The sequence below is a fragment of the Dasypus novemcinctus genome, chromosome 13 (genome assembly GCF_030445035.2).
Source record: "Dasypus novemcinctus isolate mDasNov1 chromosome 13, mDasNov1.1.hap2, whole genome shotgun sequence".
In the NCBI taxonomy this organism is placed as follows: domain Eukaryota; kingdom Metazoa; phylum Chordata; class Mammalia; order Cingulata; family Dasypodidae; genus Dasypus; species Dasypus novemcinctus.
This window is the reverse complement of record NC_080685.1, coordinates 106734545-106754073: the sequence shown is the minus strand read 5'-3', so window position 1 is coordinate 106754073 and position 19529 is coordinate 106734545. Positions and strand designations below refer to the sequence as shown.

The 19529-nt window shown below is 37.8% G+C and overlaps 1 protein-coding gene across 7 annotated transcripts in view; it reads left to right on the top strand.

Moving 5' to 3' along the window:
* The window catches only part of BPNT1 (3'(2'), 5'-bisphosphate nucleotidase 1), a 31800-nt gene extending 13229 nt beyond the window's left edge, over window positions 1-18571 (top strand). For 4 of the 7 annotated variants that reach the window (XM_058275242.2, XM_004480236.5, XM_023585146.3 and 1 more), the window contains 8 exons: window positions 1420-1547; window positions 4175-4279; window positions 5179-5286; window positions 6933-6981; window positions 8968-9059; window positions 12580-12777; window positions 16720-16825; window positions 17956-18571. In XM_058275242.2, the coding sequence (XP_058131225.1) occupies window positions 1428-1547; window positions 4175-4279; window positions 5179-5286; window positions 6933-6981; window positions 8968-9059; window positions 12580-12777; window positions 16720-16825; window positions 17956-18104 (927 nt within the window). In that variant the 5' untranslated portion in view covers window positions 1420-1427 and the 3' untranslated portion in view covers window positions 18105-18571. Of the gene's footprint in view, window positions 1-1419; window positions 1548-4174; window positions 4280-5178; window positions 5287-6932; window positions 6982-8967; window positions 9060-10134; window positions 10180-12579; window positions 12778-16719; window positions 16826-17955 lie in introns of all 7 variants that reach the window. The other 3 variants (XM_058275235.2, XM_058275236.2, XM_058275237.2) reach the window with 1 other exon arrangement.
* The last annotated feature ends 958 nt before the right edge of the window (window positions 18572-19529 follow it).

Below are 19529 nucleotides of genomic sequence, written 5' to 3'. Positions count from 1 at the left end.
ACACTTATAATTTTTGTTATAGACACTAGTTTACATTATTTTACCCCAACCCACCATAATATTAGCTCCTCAAGAAAAAAATGTTACATCTTACATTTTTATCCATAAAGTATCTTCCACAGCCTTTATACTTTACACATCTCACACGCAGAAATTTTTCACATTATCAGCAGCCTGAGCAAGTTTCCTACATAGTACAAAATGTCCCAACTGCAATGAGAAAGCATGCTAACGGATTTATTGAAAGAGCTAGTGATGAAAATGTAGTTTTACCCAAGTTTCCTTTGGTAAATTTTTTTTAAAGGTTTGTTTTATTTATTTATTTCTCCCCACCCCCTCATTGTTTGCACTTGCTGTGTCTGTTCATCTTCCTTATTTCTTTAGGAGTCACAGAACCTGAACCCAGGACCTCCAATGTGGGAAGGAGATGCCTAATCACTTGAGCCACCTCTGCTCTCTGCTTTGTTGTGTTTCTCATTATGTTTTTTTTCTCGTGTCTCTTGTTGCATCAGCTCATCGTGCCTGCCCGTTGCATCAGCTCGCTGTCTTGCTCATCTTCTTTAGGAGACACTGGGAATCTCCACTCCATGCTTTGTTGTATCTCATTATGTTTTTTCCTTGTGTCTCTTGTGGCATTATCTTGTTGCATCAGCTTGCCACTCCTGCCCATCGTGCCAGTTTGCTGTCTTCTTTAAGAGGCACCAGGAGCCAAACCAGGGGCCTCCCATGTGGTAGGTGGGAGCTCAATAGCTTGGGCCACATCTGCTTCCCTGGTACATCCTTTTTAATTTTTTTTAGAAGATTTATTTTTATTTATTTCTCCCCCTCCCCTATTCCCTCCATTATCTGCTTTCTGTGTCCATTCGCTGTGTGTCATTCTGTGTCTGCTTGTATTCTCATTTGGTAGCTCTGGGAACCAATCCCGGGACCTTCCAGAGTGGGAGAGAGGTGATTACTCTCTTGCAATATCTCAGCTCCCCTGTTCTGCTCTGTCTTCTTATTTGCTCTCCTCTGTGTCTCTTGTTGTGTCATCTTGCTTTGCCAGCTCTCTGCATCAGCCAGCACTCCTGCACAGGGCAGCTCTCCCACACACAACAGCATTCCCACGCGGGCAGTACTCCTGTGCAGGGCTGCATTCCCGCGTGGGCTGGCACTCTGTGTGGGCCAGCTCACCGTGTGGGCCAGCTTGACCTCACCAGGAGGCCCTGGGCATCAAACCCTGACCCTCCTGTATGGTAGATGGGAGCCCAATTGGTTGAGCCACATCTGTTTCCCAGTGTGTCCTTTTTAAAAACCTACTCAATTAATTGGAGCAGTCCCAAGAAAGTAGTCAATAAATGTGTTGAATTGAGCTTAAGTAAATAAAGCCAGTAGTTGGCTTTGAAAATAACAAAACAATTTTTCTCAATTTTCTTTTAGGGCTTACCATGGCTTCCAGTCACACCGTGTTGATGCGGTTAGTAGCCTCTGCATATTCTATTGCTCAAAAGGCAGGAATGATAGTCAGACGTGTTATTGCTGAAGGAGACTTGGGTATCGTGGAGAAGGTACAAAAGTCTATATAATCTCATTTCATACCAATTTTATTCATGTTAGTTGAGGTTTGGCTAAAGGATGTAATAATCTAGATAGATTAACAGTTAAAGTAATGTGACTATTAGGGTGACTGCAAGACCCTTAGTTCAAATAGACCTTCATTTCTGCTTTGAAAATCACCACATTTCCTGGATCTAAGACCCAATGACTGAACTTATTGACCATTGTCCCACTCCAGGGCATTGTAACTGAGCTTCAAATCCTAGTGTGATCTATTATATACAAAGCGATGCAATCCTTTGTGAACTTAACATGCTTAGTAAAATTGGCACTTAAATTTCTTCTATCTTAGAAGTTTTAAAAAAAAATTCCTCTTGGTAAAGAAGCCCAAAATAAAGTTTTTCTGTCTAGTACGGTAATTAAAAATTTAGGTGCTTTTTCATAAAGGTAGTTTGTAGTGATAGTTAAAAGAAATACTACAATGCATATGTTTCAGTTTAAAATATAATTTCTTCCCCAGATTTGGCTTTATTACTTCAAATTACAAATCTTAAATGTAACTTTCTATATATAAATTAATCTTTATCACAATCTTTCAGGAAGATTGTATTATAATTTGTCCAATGAGAAAATTATAGGATATAATGAACATTTTCATGATTTGAACTAGAGAACACAGAATCTTTCAATGTATAAAAAAACAGATTTCTCATAGTTAAGCTACTCCCTTGAAATGTCAGACATCTATCTAAGGCTATTCCCATATAAAAGAAATGATATATGAAAGCCATGTAAAGGGTAAAAAACAACTTAGAAATAAGTTCATTTGAGCTCATTATAGGATTTTCAGCATTACTTTTAAAACTTAAGAATAAAAATCATAAGAACAAGTCTTGTGAAATAAATCTCATTGCCTTTTTTGATAGACTTATGGGCCTGATAATATAGAAAGAGTTACAGTGTAATTGGTTTCAGCAAAACATATATATGTCATAGTCTTTCATTTTCTATTTAAAAATAGATTCAAGCTATTCATAATTATATAGATGACATCTCCCAACCGCATCCTGACCTACTATTCTGTGAATAGCATAAGCGAAAAATGTTAATTCATCATTGATTTTCAACCTGAAAAAGGATTATTGGTGGCAGGTCATAGGACTCTGCTCCTGACCTGTCCTATCCTCTTTAATCACTATTTTAAATACTTTTTTAGGGGGGGTGGATATGGCTCAAGTGGTGAGCCCCTGCTTTCCATATATGAGGTCCTGGATTCAATTCCAGGTACCTACTTAAAAAAAAAAAAAAAACCTTTTTAAGAATGTATCAAATGCATCTTGTCAAAAATCTATGAAAGAAGGTGATATTGAAAGCATGCTTATCAGATTTGTCTGTAAAACAAAGGGCTAGTTGATATACTGGCTATACTGCATGACAGAATATATACTCAAAAGGTGGCTACCTATCAGAAAAGAGGGCCAAATCAACAAGGTATTATAACAGGAATAATTATAAAGTTCTGTGTTCATGTTGAAGTAATGTGCAGTATGATTCAAGTTCATGTGAGAAAGGTTTTAGTTGCCCATATGCATGCTTAGTGATAAATCAGCAATGCCATACAGCTGCTTTCAGAAGGCTACTAATCTTACTATCTTTCCTTTTATAGAATCACAAAATAGAGGAAAATAGCAAGAAATCATCCATCATGCTACTACTACCAATATTTTGGATTATTCCCTTCCCCATTTTTTTCCTTGGCAAGATTCACATGTTTAATATATTTTTACATGTTGTGATTATATTAACTATATATTTTTATATGCCATAGCTAAGGGTTAATAGAAATACAGTGTCCAAGTTAGAAAAAGTAATAAGATCTCACGTCATCTATGCTCTTCAAGCACATCTAATCCTTTATGTCCACTTGTTGATACTTTATTTTTTAAAAGGTACAGGGCAACATCAGTTTTATACAAGGGATCCAGAATGCTGAGGTCTGGCACTGCCTCACCATAAATTGCAAAATGTCACAATTCTCTGAAAGCAAACTAACAAGTGCAGTTGTGGCTGTCAATACCAAAACTTTCATTGTCCTTCACTAGTGTACCTATCTGACTAGGGACCAAGCGGTGGTACCAGGGGGAGGCTTAATATTCAATATTACTCAGTTTATTTTCATACTTTTTAGATTTAAAAATGGAAATAGAAATTCTTTCCATATATCAGTGAATCATCATGAGGACCACCTGAATTATTAGAATTAGTAAGCAGCAAGTATAGCAGGTTCTATATAAAGATTATGCTTCAAATAACTAATTTTACAATATTTAAGTATGGCTGCCTTTAGACATTTTCAATTTCCTTTCACTTAACCTATTTGAGCAAAATGTTGATGTCTAAAGATCTTAGACAAAAGACTTTTCTGAACTGAGAAAGAAAATATACAAGTCAAACACTTACTTCCAAACTTTAACCACTGTTATCCCATGGGGGAAGAAAAAAAAAAAAACCAGGCTAAGAAACTAGTGGACTTATTTGGTGTTAAGTTTCCTGAATTTAGCAGTATAATTAAATGTAATAGACACTCATGCATTAGGAATCATCAGACTGAAGACAAAATTTGCGTTCTTTGTTGCAGACATGTGCAGCAGACCTTCAGACCAAAGCTGACCGGTTGGTACAAGTGAGCATTTGCGCTTCACTGGCACGGAAATTTCCCAAACTAACAATTATAGGGGAAGAGGTAAGAGTTATCAGGGCAGTAATATTTTTTAACCCTGTTTGCCTATGGATTTCTAGCTGACACTTTACTCTTTAATGATTTATAAGCTGCTGTTATGATTTCACGCCATATGTCTAGTGTTTTAACACAGAAAAAATTGTTGTATTCCTTGGATTTACAAGAAATAGCTGATTTAGAGATATTTTACTCTATTCTCAATTATTGGCCATAGAAGATAAGGTTACTGTTACAGCTGTAATACTAGCATAAAAATTATAAGATGGGGAGTGGATGTGACTCAAGTGGTTGAGCACCTGGTTCCCAGTGCCTCCTGAAAATAAAAACAAAACAACATCAACAAGCAAACAAATGAGAAAAACAACTCAGGGAAGCCAGTGTGGCTAAGTGGTTGAGTGCCAGCTTCCCAATACAAGGTCCTGGGTTCAGTCCCCAGCCTTGGTACCTCAGACACACGCACACATACACATACATACACGCAAGATATGGTTAAAGTTCTAGAACTTTTTGGAATTAAGTGAGGTTTTTGTTGTTGCTGTTTTAATTAAGGCATACTTATCCAAATACTGTAGCAATTTAAAAGTGAAGGAATTGACAGCTCATGCAATGAGAAGATGGAATTATCTGATGCCAGAGCTACTTGTATAAATAAGTTTATAATATGTAAAAGTTCTTTTTCTTTTAAGCCCTGTTTAGAATAAAGAAGTTGGGACACTTTATAGCTAACTTTGATGAGCCATATATGGTTCTTTTTGTGATTTTATTAGGTTTGCTTTAAAGGTTTTTCTAAATGTAAATGGTAGGTGGGGAAGGACTAGTGAAAACTGTGATACTGCATTTCGTCTGTTTCTGAGAAAAAGTATACTCTGTTTCATTATCCATCATGATTATCTCTGCTTTAGGATCTGCCTTCTGAAGAAGTGGATCAAGAGCTGATTGAAGATGGTCAGTGGGAGGAAATACTGAAGAAACCATGCCCATCACAGTACAGTGCTATTAAAGAGGAAGATGTACGGTCCATATTTATACTTAACTCTCCTTTACTCTTCTGTTGTTTTTGTTGTCATGGTAAAGGAAATAAAATTTTCCCATACTAATGAAAAGTTAATAATTATAAAATAGAGATAAGCTAGGAACTTGAAATTTTTCAGAACCATCATAGGCAACCCTATAGAGTGTGTGATCTATTAATTTAGAGTTCAGTTTCTTATCCCTTTGGTTTCCTCTCCACTCTGAAACTGTTATTAAAAATACTTTTTTGTTTGTTTTGTTTTTTAATATATTTTTTATTCTTAAAAGATATATAGATCATAAAAAATATTACCTTAGGAAAATATACGGGATTCCCACCTGCCCTGCTCCCCACACCCCCCACTTTTCCCACTTTAGCAACATCTTTCACCAGTGTGGCACATTCATTTCATTTGATGAATACATTTTAAGCACTGCTACATAGCCTGGATTATAGTTTATATTGTAGTTTACACTCTCTCCCAGTCTATTTAGTGGGTTATGGCAGGATATATAATGTGCTACATCTGTCCCTGCAATATCATTCAGGACAACTCCTAGTTCTGAAAATGCCCCCATATTATACCTCTTTTTCCCTCTCCCTGCCTTCAGCAACTCCCATGGCTACTGTTTCCACATCAATGATATAATTTCTTCCATTGCTAGAATCACAGTAAGTCTATAATAGAATATCAGTAAGTTCACTCTAGTCTATATTTTATTCCTCAGTCCCGAGGACTCTGGGATGGTGATGCCCACTCCACCTCTTCAGAGGGAGCTTCGATCCCACATGGCTGATGGATGGGATTCTGCTTAAAAATACTTTTAGGAAGAAAATCTATTTTGTTATTCAGTGGATTTGGTAATAAAACATTTAATCTGTAATTGCAGCTAGAAGCAGATGTAACAGGTTGCTGCTACATTGTATTTTCAGAAGATCATAAAAATTGCCCTGTTTAATTTTTCATAGTTGCATAAGTTAAATTTCTGGCTCCAGATAACTATCTTAGTTCTCTGGTTTTAGTTCATTTAGCACACATTCATTGAACACTGTGAGGCACTGTGCTGTGTGGAATGGAGGATACAAAGAAAAGGACACATGGTGTCTTCTCACAAATTCACTTCATGCATTATGATTCCAGTGGTTAATGGACACATACCCTGAATCACATTAAAAGCCCTAAGCAGAAAGGATTTCTTTTTTAATCTCCTGCTGGTTTTTGAACAATTTGTTTTTCCCTGGCATATATAAACTGTGCTCTTAAGATAATTGGACTGTCATTATTATTTATTTAATCACATATATATAAGAATAACATAAACATTTTTGGAGCCCTCTGAAAGTTTTGCTTACCTCTAGAACTCAGTGTGTTCATGTACATGGTGTTGTGTGCTCAGGTGACAATATAGTTTTCTCAGTTAAGCATTCTGTATTTAAAATTCTTGAATCATGGTTTTCTGTAATAAATGGACTTTTACCATAATAACAAAGCCATAAGCTTTTTTTACTGTCACAAAACTGATGAGATTGGCTTACTCCATCCATAATATAATCTCAAAAATGAAAGAAAAGGTAGTTTTATTCACTCTATTTAAATATATAATTGGGGAATTTCGTTTTCTTAATTTGGATTTTTGTTTTTAGCTTGTCGTTTGGGTTGATCCTCTGGATGGCACCAAGGAATACACTGAAGGTTGGTATCTCTGGTATTTGTATTTGACAGCAGTAGACTTGCTGCTTAATTACAAGTATTTGATATTTCATATATTATATGAAAAGTCAGAATCATATTTTCTGTCTCTTCACTAAAGCTAATACTGTATTTGTGCTCATTCTAGTAACTATTCACTATTAATTATGCACCAGTGATTGTCAGGACAGAGAGGGAGAAAATTCTTCTAATACCACCTACAGATATTCTACCAGCCCCATAATCCTAATGTTCCCCAGATAAGAACAACTAACTTATTAAATCAGTGTTACCAAGGGGATTGTATTGAGCCCTCAGCTATATCAAGGTCAAAAAAAAAGATAAAACCACCGCTGTACAGCTCTTGCCTGTCACCACCACTCCATGCCCATTCTACTTCCTTGCTAGATCACTGCTCCCCTTATCTGTGAACCACTTTCTCACTTCACAACCTTGCCTTTAAAAATGATTTTCAGGGAAGGGGACTTGGCCCAATGGATAGGGCGTCCGCCCACCACATGGGAGGTCCACAGTTCAAACCCCGGGCCTCCTTGACCCATGTACAGCTGGCCCATGCGCAGTGCTGATGTGCGCAAGGAGTGCCCTGCCACACAGGGGTGTTGCCCGCATAGGGGAGCCCCACACGCAAGGAGTGCGCCCCGTAAGGAGAGCCGCCCAGCGTGAAAGAAAGTGCAGCCTGCCCAAGAATGGTGCCGCACACACGGAGAAGTGACACAATAAGATGATGCAAAAAAAGAGACACAGATTCCGGTGCTGCTGATAAGGATAGAAGCGGTCACAGAAGAACGCACAGCGAATGGACACAGAGAGCAGACAATTTGCGGGGCAGGGAGAGAAATAATAAATTTTTTTAAAAAATAAAAATGATTTTCATTCGCTTTGTCTAATAAGAAAACAACAAATTAAAATAAGCAACATAATAGTAAAAAGGACCAGGCTTAGATTCAGAGTTTTAGGTTTTAAGGAGCATAGCATGAGCACAGAGTTTGGTTTGAAATGAAGACTTCACAGGTGTTTTTATATAGGTTATTAGCTTCAAGATGTAAAAATGAAAACGTCTTGGGGAGCGGATGTAGCTCAGTGGTTAAGCATCTGCTTTCCTGTGCAAGGGCCCGGGTGCCTCCTTGAAAAAAAAAGTCTCAATTACTAGAAAGAAACTTTCTCTGTCTTCAGATGAGACATATGTGTGATGAATGAATCAACTACCATACAGTGTGTGTTTGTGCGTGTGTGTGTGTACCAAAAAGTCTGTAATCCTTTGAGAAAGGGGAAGCTCTCTACAGCCTTTGTGTCCAAAAGAACACTTAGACATCTTGCTTAAAATGCAGGTCTCAAAAAAATAGGGAAGAAGGAAGTGGATGTAGCTCAGCGGTTGGGTACCTGCTTCCCAAGTATAAGGGCCTGGGTTCAATCCCTAGTACCTCCTAAAATAAAATAAAATGCAGGTCTTGACCCCACCCCCAGAGTTTTTGATTCACTAGCCCTGGAAAGGAACCCGAGAATCTTGTATTTGTAAAAATTACACCAATTGATTCTAATGCTGTTTGATAGTCCATGGATCCTACTTTGAGAAACCTTGCTTTAGAGGCCTGAAATGCAAGTCTTGAGAGTTATCCAGGAATAGAGAGTGACCCAGCAGGTAGGAGTGAGTTAAAAAGTGGTAGAGGGGGATCAGTGGAATCTAATGATAATGACTGCTGTTTTATTGGTGGCTGGTGTATTTAATTGATTTACAAATTGTACTGATGAGACCACTTATCAATTCGGTTATGTGACCACAGGCCCTACTTCTGTCTCTGGCCAGCTCTCTTATAATCTGTCTATTTTGCTATAAAAATAATTGATCATAGATGAATCATTGCACATCCCTTACCTTTACTGCAAAAATTGCTTGAAACAATTTATGTTTTGGTGGCAAGTCATAGCCTGAGAGAGTTCTATAAGTAAACATTCATTTCTTCTTCACAGGTCTTCTTGACAATGTAACAGTTCTTATTGGAATTGCTTATGAAGGAAAAGCAATAGCAGGCGTTATTAACCAGCCTTATTACAACTACCAGGTATTATTATAAGTGCTACAAAAATATTTTATTACATAAGTAATTGTAGGGTTCGTAATTTCTGATGTATCCTAACTGGTTTCTAGCCTGGTTGCATGTGTAGTCATCTGGGGAGCTTTTCAAATTACAGATTCCCAGTTCATACCCCAGATTTGTTGACTCAGAGCCTTGGGGGGAGTTGGTCCCAGGAATGAATATGTGTGTGTATATTACGTAGATATTTTTATGAACCCCTTATGATTCAGGTGCTAAAGTTTAGGAACTACTGATACGGGTCTTGACTAGCTTGGTCACAGACACCTGATTTACAGGTGCTTCCTGAAGCCTATTGAAGAAGTGGACCATTTGACCAAGAAAGATGCCAGCCTTGTAGTTTTCCATGTTATGGTGCCTGTTGCCTAAATTGTGGTCAGTGTTGATAATAGAACTGAATACGCTCTTGCACGCTTTTCTCTTCTTCCAATCTGCATTTACTTTCTAATATTCTTCAAATAAATTGTCCTACTTGGAAACGAGAGACGAGTATAATTCCAAAGCAGGAGTATAACATCAAATCACATTAATTTTAGAGGAAATTAAGATAAAATATTTAAGATACTTACATTAGTGTGACCTTGTTGCACTTTGGGAAACCAGCTTACCAGAATGGGGGCTATTACTTCTGTATTTCCAAATTGAGTTAAAAGCAGGATTGATCTCTACTTCTAAGGTAAATTTGGTTTTTACTACAATTTGTATAATTAATTATCATCATGCTCCAAAATACTTAGACATTATTGGGAAAATCTCTCATATTGAATTGCTTTAATGCCCATTAATTCTTTTAGTGTGACTTTAGTGTTTATAAACTGAACAAGTTGGTGGTTGTATAAAACTTAAAATAAGTTAATACTATTGTGGTTAATACAGCCACTACTACTACTCACACAAGGGGCATTTAACTCATAAATTACATTTTAATGCATGATACCTTTCATCAAAAATCTAAGTGCTTAGGAATTATTGATAATTTTCATTACTTCTTTCTGAAAAATTGAAATTCATTTTCTAGAAAAATTGTATTCATTTTCCACAGAACAATGGAAAGCAGAAGTTAAGGGAACACAGGAATGAAGCCAAGGTGAGAAAAATAGCTAGGGTTTTGGCTCCGATATTAGGTAGAAAAGAGGCAGGGAACTTGTGGTACCCAAGGCAGACATTGTCCATGCTGTGGACCAGTTCATTTTCTCCTATTCTCTTTATCCCCTTCCTTACCTCTCCTCTTCTTGCCACCTTTCCTTTCTGTACCCTTTTTCCTCTTCTCTCTTGCTTCGGCCTTAAAATTTGTTGGAACGAGTAGAAGTGTTGCTCGGCTCTAATGGTGGTATTCAGGGCTGAAGGATGAAGCTAAAATTTATCAAGCGCTTACACTGTGCTGTCAGACTCAAGGGATTCACATGTGTTATCTCATTTAATCCTCCCAACAATCCTATTTGAGTATCATTATCCCCCTTTTGAAGATGAGGAACCTGGGACAAATAAATTGCCCAAGGTCCCTTAGCAAGTAAACAACAGAGCTGGGATTCAAGCCCAAGTCTAAGCTCTCACCCATTACTCTGTATTGCCTCTCTTGAACCAGGTAAAAGACTTTTAACTTTATTATTGCTTCTAATAGACACTGAAGCTGGAGGCACTGGGGGAAAAAAGCAGATTGACATAGTGTAGAAAGACCCAGTCTACCTTTATATAGAGCTAGCTTCTTAACCATATGAATCTTAATTAACTTATCAATAATATGAGACTGTTCACCTTTATTACTGAAAGAGTTGATATAGAGCCTTTGAAGAAGAGTGACAGAGAAACTGAGCAATCGAGCACAGAGGAGGGAAGTGGACGTGGCTCAACTGACAGAACATCCGTCTACCATATGGAGGGTCCAGGGTTCAATCCCGAGGGCCTTCTGGCCTGTGTGGTGAGCTGGCCCATGCGCAGTCTGCCGCGCACAAGGAATGCACTGCCATGCAGGGGTGCACCTCACATGGAGAGCCGCCCCACATGTTAAAAAGCGCAGCCTGCCCAGGAGTGACACAACACACATGGAGAGCTGACTCAGCAAGATGATGCAACAAAAAAGAGACGCAGATTCCCAGTGCCGCCTGATAATGCAAGCAGATGCAGAACACACAGCAAATGGACACAGAGAGCAGACAATGGGGGGGGGGGGGGGAGAAATAAAATAATTTTTTAAAAAAAGAGCACAGAGGAAGGCTGGCTGGCTCCATCTTGAGATTGCATGTACCAGATACCCTGATCCCATTCTCTCTTCCTGTATATTCATTTACAGAGGGAAAATGACTTTTTTAGGAACCAGAACACTCATATTCACCTTTAGTATGTTTCCCTCTCTTTTCCAGAATAACTGGAAAGCTAAATAAATAAAGAGGTTTCTTGGGAGGCTGGAATTCATGTCCATGCTCAATCTAAAGCCTGATGAGTTCCTAGAGCCTCCATAGAGCCCATATCTGCTTTGCAGGTTCCAAAGCTCTCCTATAGTGTAGAATCAAGAGGGAGCAGCGGAAGCAAACTCACAAATTCAGCACTTAGGAATGGCCACCATTGCCAAATGCTTGTTCTTAGCTTCTGTGTTTTCCCAATTGCAGAGTGTTATCAGCACCCTTCAACTGTCATCCTCTTTGGGGATGGCCTCAACTGTAAAGTGATTTTGCTGGTGTCCTTGGTCAGGCTACTTAATGTTTGAAGACCTCATTTTTGTCATCTGTAAAATAAGGATGATAATACCTTCTTCACTGGGTTGGTTGGAGATTAAATGAGATAATACATATAAAGCACTTAGCCTGGTGCCTAGTAAATGCTAAGTATTCAGTAAAATATGTGTCATATATGTTAATGTTATGGTATTTTTGATGACCGTGTTAATTTTATGCATCCATTTTGCTTTCCATGAAACATGGGTTATATTTCCTCTCTATGAAGTATATAATTATAACAGTATGGTTGGAAATTCTTTGAGCTCTTCAAAGGAAAATACAGATTCTAAGATTGCATTATCATTGGCATTTTGCCACCATAATTGTCAGTAAAATCATAACCCTGACCATATTATTCATGGCTACTCTTCAATTACTCTGTCTCTAAAACTGCAAAATACATTATCACCACTACCTAGTCCCATAGTAACATAGTCTTTAATGTTCCTTGGATAACGAAAAGTAGAAATCAATACATGGTGTTCCATTTCCTGGGGACTTCAGTACCTTTTGAAAACAGTTATGTTCACATACAACAATGAGATCATCAGATTATTCAGAGAGGAGTAGTCTTCAGTATATGACCCAAAGTTCCCTTCAGTATCTTAACAATGAGAATAATCATTGATTTTTCTCAGGGAACGTTCTTTGTCAATGATGTTCGTATACTTCTTTTAAAAAGTCATGATGCTAATATAACTAAATATTCTGCTTTGGCTAACTTTTTCTCCAGGTGATAATAAGCTTTGTTGTTGTTTCACTTATTTACTTAGGCTGGACCAGATGCTGTGTTGGGGAGGACCATCTGGGGAGTTTTAGGTTTAGGTGCCTTTGGGTTTCAGCTGAAAGAAGTCCCTGCTGGGAAACATATTATCACAACTACCCGCTCCCATAGCAGCAAGTTGGTTAATGACTGTGTTTCTGCCATGAACCCTGATGATGTGTTGCGAGTAGGAGGAGCAGGAAATAAGGTAAGAAGAAGGTCTGTCATCTGCTGTGAAATGCAATTGAATCATTGGTGGAAATACGGAGCATTTTAAAAACAGGAAATGAGAGTTTAAGAGAACTAATCAAAACTTTTAATTTCCCCCAAAAGTAAAAGCATATTTCATTTCATTTCAGCAATATTTAAGTTAAAAAAAATTAAGGTTCCGGTCTTTTATATTCAGTGTAATGTAAGTAATTAGAATAAGGCCTGTGCCCCTGCCAGCCTGATTTTCCCAAGAACCCTCCCGGATTTCTTCTTAGACCTTTCTTTACAGACTGCACAGATGGGCCCGACTGCCCCTTTCTAGCTATTTCCCCCATTCTTTCATCCAGGTGTTCATCCTCCTGAGAGAATTGTGAAATGGGGTGTGTTTTAGTTTGCTAGGCTGCTTAAAGCAGATACCATGAAATTGGTTGACTTTAATCAGTGGGAATTTATTAGCTTTCAGTTGGAGGTCATGTGAATGTCCAAATCAAGGCGTCATCAAAGCGATCTTTCTCCCCAGAGACCAGCTGCTCTCAATCCCTGCCTCCTCTGCCACATGGCAAGGCACATGGAGCTTCTGCTGGTCTCTGCCCTCTCATGTGGGTTCTGTTGATTTCAGCTTTTTCTCCTGTGGCTTACTCTCTCTGTATTCATCACATTTATAAAGGACTCCAGGAAAAGGATTAAGATCCATGCTGGGGGAAGCGGATTTGGCTCAACGGATAGAACATCTGCCTACCACATGAGGACCAGGGTTCAAACCCCGGGCCTCCTGACCTGTGTGGTGAGCTGGCCCACACACAGTGCTGATGTGCACGAGGAGTGCTGTGCCACACAGCGGTGTCCCCCATATAGGGGAGCCCCACGCCCAAGGAGTGCACCCCTTAAGGAGAGCTGCCCCTTGTGAAAAAAGCGCAGCCTGCCCAGGAGTGGTGCCACACACATGGAGAGGTGACGCAGCAAGATGATGCAACAAAAAGAGACACAGATTCCTGGTGCTGCTGACAAGAATACAAGCAGACACAGAAGAACACACAGTGAACAAACACAGAGAGCAGACAACTGGGGGGGGATAAATAATAAATCTTTTAAAAAATAAAAAATAAAAAGATCCATGCTGGGCCATGGTTTAACTGAAGTAACCTCATCAAATGGTCCTGCTTATAATAGGTATACACCCACAGCAATGAACTAGCTTTAAGAACAAGATTTTCTGGGGTATGTATAGCTCTGTACCACACAACTTGATTCACATCCCTAGCCCTGATCCTTCCTCATCTCCTGATTATCCCCTGGCTATCATCAGGATGGACAGCACTCTGGTATCTCAGATTCAGCTTCTCCAATTTGACCTTATCTTCTTTCTACCGGTCCCCAATTGTTTTCCTCTTCCTATTTCCTATCTAGTGAATGGCACCACCATTTTCTTAATTGCTTCAGCTAGATACCTGCCAGTTATCCTAGACTCCTATCTTCCTTCACATCCTTTATTCTGCTCCTACTTAATCTATCTCCTCTTGTCATCTCTAATGTCATTACCCTGGTTGAAACCTACCATCCCTCACCCAGACTATGGCAGTAGCCTCCAAAATAAGGAACTTGTCCAATCCTGGTTTTCACAAAGCCACTACAGCGAAATGCAAAACTTGCCATATGTTGTGCCACTAACCCAAATCCTTAGATGACGCCCTGTCACCTACAGTTTAAAATTCAAGCCTATTAGCATAGTCTTTTACCTGTTCCTTCTCGTCTTCTCAGCCTTATTTTGTGCCATCCCCCAGCCTGTACTAAAGCTTTGGTGAAACTGAACTGCACATTGTTCCCAATACATGTGCGTTTTCACTCTTGTGTGCCTGGCACAGGGATGGCAAATAAACTTATTGAACTGAACAGAATTAGTTTCTTCTCAGCTACCCTTTGAAAGCAATACTCATTAGCTGGTAAACAACAGAGAGAAAAATGGGAGTTTTAAAAGAAAATATCTTTTTAAATACCTAAAGCATTTCAAAGTCGATGTATTCCTGGTAATCACTGAAAAATAATGATAGGTGTGATTTCTCTGTGCCCCTACTTTTACTGCCCATTACCTCTTATTCCCTAAAGTCACCATTCTTTTTAGGAACAAAGTCCCCATCCTGCATAACCCCCACCTTGTTTCTTGCTAAAGACCTTGTTAGGCAGTTCCTAAATTTTTTTACATCAAAGACTTCCTTCAAGAATATAATGAAGGTTGGCAGACTTGGCCCAGTGGTTAGGGCATCCACCTACCACATGGGAGGTCTGCGGTTCAAACCCCGGGCCTCCTTGACCCATGTGCAGCTGGCCCATGCGCAGTGCTGATGCACACAAGGAGTGCCCTGCCACACAAGGGTGTCCCCCCTGTAGGGGAGCCCCATGCACAAGGAGTGTGCCCCGTAAGGAGAGCCGCCCAGCGTGAAAGAAAGTGCAGCCTGCCCAGGAATGGCGCTGCACACACAGAGAGCTGACACAACAAGATGACACAACAAAAAGAGATAGATTCCCATGCTGCTGACAACAACAGAAGCAGACAAAGAAGATGCAGCAAATAGACACAGAGAACAGACAGCCGGGGTGGGGGTGGGGGAAAGGAAGAGAAATTAAAAAATAAATCTTAAAAATATATATATATAATGAGGGAAGCGGATGTGGCTCAACTGATAGAGCGTCCGCCTATCATATAGGAGGTCCAGGGTTCAAACCCAGGGCCTACTGGCCCATGTGGTGAGCTGGTGCTGCCACACGCAAGGAGTGCTGTGCCACCCAGAGGTGTCCCCTGCATAGGGGAGCCCCACACACAAGGAGTGTACCCGCAAGGAGAGCCACCCCAGGTGAAAAAAGCACAGCCCGCCCAGGAGTAGCACTGCACACAGAGAGAGCTAGTGCAGCAAGATGATGCAACAGAAAGAGACACAGATTCCCCATGCCGCTGAGAATGCAAATGGACACGGAAGAACACACAACGAATGGACACAAGAGAGCAGACACAAGGTGGGGGGGAGCCAGGTGGGGAGAGAAATAAATCTTTAAAAAGAAAAAAAAAGAATATACTGAAGGCTATCGATCCTCTCCCCTCAAAGACAAAATTCCTGGCACATAATAAGACTCGACACATATTTGTTAAACATAAGGAAAACCTTTTTATTCAAAGCCTACAGTAAGGTTTAAAGTTTTGCAGGTATTTGTAAATAGCACCAAAAGGAATAATTGGTTACTTTGTGTTTGCTGAGGTTTTCCTCATTCTCTCAGTCTGTTCTCTTCATATTAATATTTGAAATTGGAGTTTACAGTGAGAAAAATTATTTTAAAATATAACAAGAAAAAAATCAACAGACCATTGAAAGTTTGATAGCAAGTTAGTATTAGGATTATGCAAATTCTACCAATGACTGAGTATTACAGGATGAGTATATAAGAGTTTGTATGAATTTATATGCATTGTTAAAATGACTTTTTAAAAGTTTGTATTTTTGGTCATGGAAAAAGCAATAGGTAAGATTCTGAAGACTTTTAAAAGTACTTTTTAGACTAGTGAGCATAGCACATCTGTTAGGATTTATTACAATTTATAAATTATTACACTGGTTATATTTTGGTGTGTAATGGTCAGTTTTCTAGAAGTTTTAAACACAATTTTTCTGCAGTAAATAGATATTGCTTTTACTATAATAAATAAAAATAATATAAATTTTTAAAACTATTTTATCTGACTTGGAAATTGGCAACTCTTTAGATATCTTCATGTAGCTTAACTACATTTTCCCCTCAGATATCTATATTATTATATATCATTATATTTCCCTATAACCCTAATATCATATACACTCACTAAAAGCTTTAACCTAACTTAAGTATGCAGTTTTTCTTATTTCTTCCTCAGTTATTTCATGGTCAGGGATAATTATTATTTTTAACCTCACAGATTATTCAGTTGATTGAAGGCAAAGCCTCTGCTTATGTATTTGCAAGTCCTGGATGTAAGAAGTGGGATACATGTGCTCCAGAAGTTATTTTACATGCTGTGGGAGGTTAGTCAACTTTAATTTAAGGAATTTCAGTTTTTATATTATGCTAAGGGCTGATATGTATTATATTATAATAATATGCTAGACTTTACCTAGAGTTTTTTGGTATAAAAGCTAAAAGGAAACTAGAGACTTATCTAGTTCAACTCCCTTAAATAAATATTTCAGTGCTGTTAATTATTTCACAGTGTTGTGCTATTATCACCACCGCCCATTATGAAAACTATTCCATCATCCAAAATCATCATTCCTTATTTATAGTTTCTCTTTTGGACTTCCATCTACATATAGTCAATTTACCCTTCATTAACTATGGCTTTAAAGCTTTTTGTTTGTATTTTCCTAGAAGTAAAATTTGTATGATCATAATCATGATCAAACTTAGTATCTTTTCAGCCAGTATTAGTGAATATCTCAATACTAGAGTTAAAGACCATAGAGATAGAATTTTTTAAAAATCTTATTGAAAGTACAGATATATACAGAATAAGATGATTTTTAAATCTCAGATATCCATTCACATCTACTCATAACAAGCAATGCCTTCCAAAATCCTGCCAGATAAAAAATATTAATAAACAGAACACTTGATTTTTTCCCAAATTATTTATCAGTATCCATTAATATATTACATAATAAAGTTAAATTCTTACAATTATATTTAATGAACATTCTTTACTTTCAATCTTATAAAAGTGTTCATATTAAATGGTAGAATGAAGCAACCACTTTTGAAAATGAGGAAATGTTGTCACCTAAAGAAAAGAGAGCAAACAAATTTCACAATTTAATTCTAATATTTAGTTAACACTACTAATTAAGTTCCTACTTAAAGTGGATTGATACCATGAAATATAAATTGAAAATGCTAATGAAATTAATTTTATTCAGGGAGAAGAAAATACCCTTCATTTAGTTAAAACATTGCTTTATGGTTTTAAATTCAAAGTTTAAATTTAAAATTTAAAGTGAATTAAAGTCTTAATATTTATGGTCACTCATTTTTTTTCCTCATTTTATCCAGAATTTAATTGGGTACTATTGGACAGGGAAGCAAAATAATTTTAAAATAACTAGAAATATAATGATCCAATCAGGCATTAACGCTGTATTAATGTGTTTTTTTTCTGTAGGCAAGTTAACTGATATCCATGGAAATGCCCTTCAGTATAACAAGGAAGTGAAGCATATGAACTCTGCAGGAGTCCTAGCCACACTGAGGAATTATGACTACTACGCGAGTCGAGTTCCAGAATCTGTTAAGAATGCACTTGTTCCTTAAAGGAGAGTCGCATTTACTTCACTAGGAGTAGGACTTGATTCTCAGATTAACACGAATAAAAATTAGCTGAATGGAACTAGAGCTTCACATTGGTGAGCAACAATTTTTTAGTTACTTAGGAATAGAAAATAGAATTTTTTAAAAACTGTCTTGATTAATTAATCAACAAAACTAATTTTAAAATTTGGAGAATTTATAAAGTTAATATATTTTTCCTCCTTTTATTCAGAGAAATGAAAGGTTTAGTTCCACTTATTATCAAGGTCAATTATTTAATCAACATTCCTGTCAAGTAAAGCTTATTTCTATACTGCATAGAATCATAAGTTGTTATAGGACTCTTACTTTGTTTATCCTAGTTATTTTTAAAGTTTTCCTACTTCATATATGTATACACTGAAATGCCATTGTGTATGATGATAAAACATTTCTGAAAAAATTTCTTTATAATAAATTATTTAATTTTACCTCTTTATATTACCAGCTTTTAAGTATTTCAAAAATTATAAATTCTCTACTGAGGGATAGTATATTCTTATGGGGTCATTAAAATGGTGTGAAAAGTTAGGTAATAGCCTTTACTCCTTCCAGTTGTGTTTATAAGATATACTATCAATATTATTCTGACATTCTACCTAGATTTTTACTTTTTAGATCTGTCCATTGCTTTAATGAAATTTTCTGTTCCTGAATTAAGTAAGTGATTTAAGGTAATGGTTCTCAAACCCCACTGCATATCAGTATCACCAAGAAAGTTTTTAAAAATATACAGAGTCACAGTCTACATTGTAGTACTTTTCAGTCTGTGTTTTTTTTTGAAAGGCTATTCAGGGGATTTTGATAATCTGTTTAAGCTTAGAATTCACTGAATAATATTGTATTATCTTAAAAGAGCATCAATATTGCAGGAAGAAATCTCTGTGACTTTGACACCTGGAACTACTCTCTCTTTTTTTTTTTTAAAGATTTATTATTTATTTATTCCCCCACCCACCAACCCACATTGATTGTGCTTGTTGTCTGCTTTCTGTGTCCATTCACTGTGTGTTCATCTTCTCTTTAGGAGGCACGAGAACTGACCCTGGGACTTCCCATGTGGGAGAGAGGCACTCCATCACTTGAGCTACCTCAGCTTCCTTCTTTGTTATGTCTCTCATTGTCTTTCTTCTTTGTGTCTCCTTGTTGCTTCATCTTGTTGCATCAACTCACCATGTGGCTCACTATCTTACTTCATCTTCTCCAGGAGGCACCAGGAACCAAACCTGGGACTTCCCTTGTGGTAGGCAGGAACCCAGTTGCTTAGGCCACCTCCACCTCCCAAACTACTTCCTCTTAAAACTCTTTTCTTGGTTGTCCTGGTTTTCTTCTTTCCTCTTCTAGCCACTCTTCATCCCTTTCTCGGTTTATTTTTCTCTTCCTTCCATC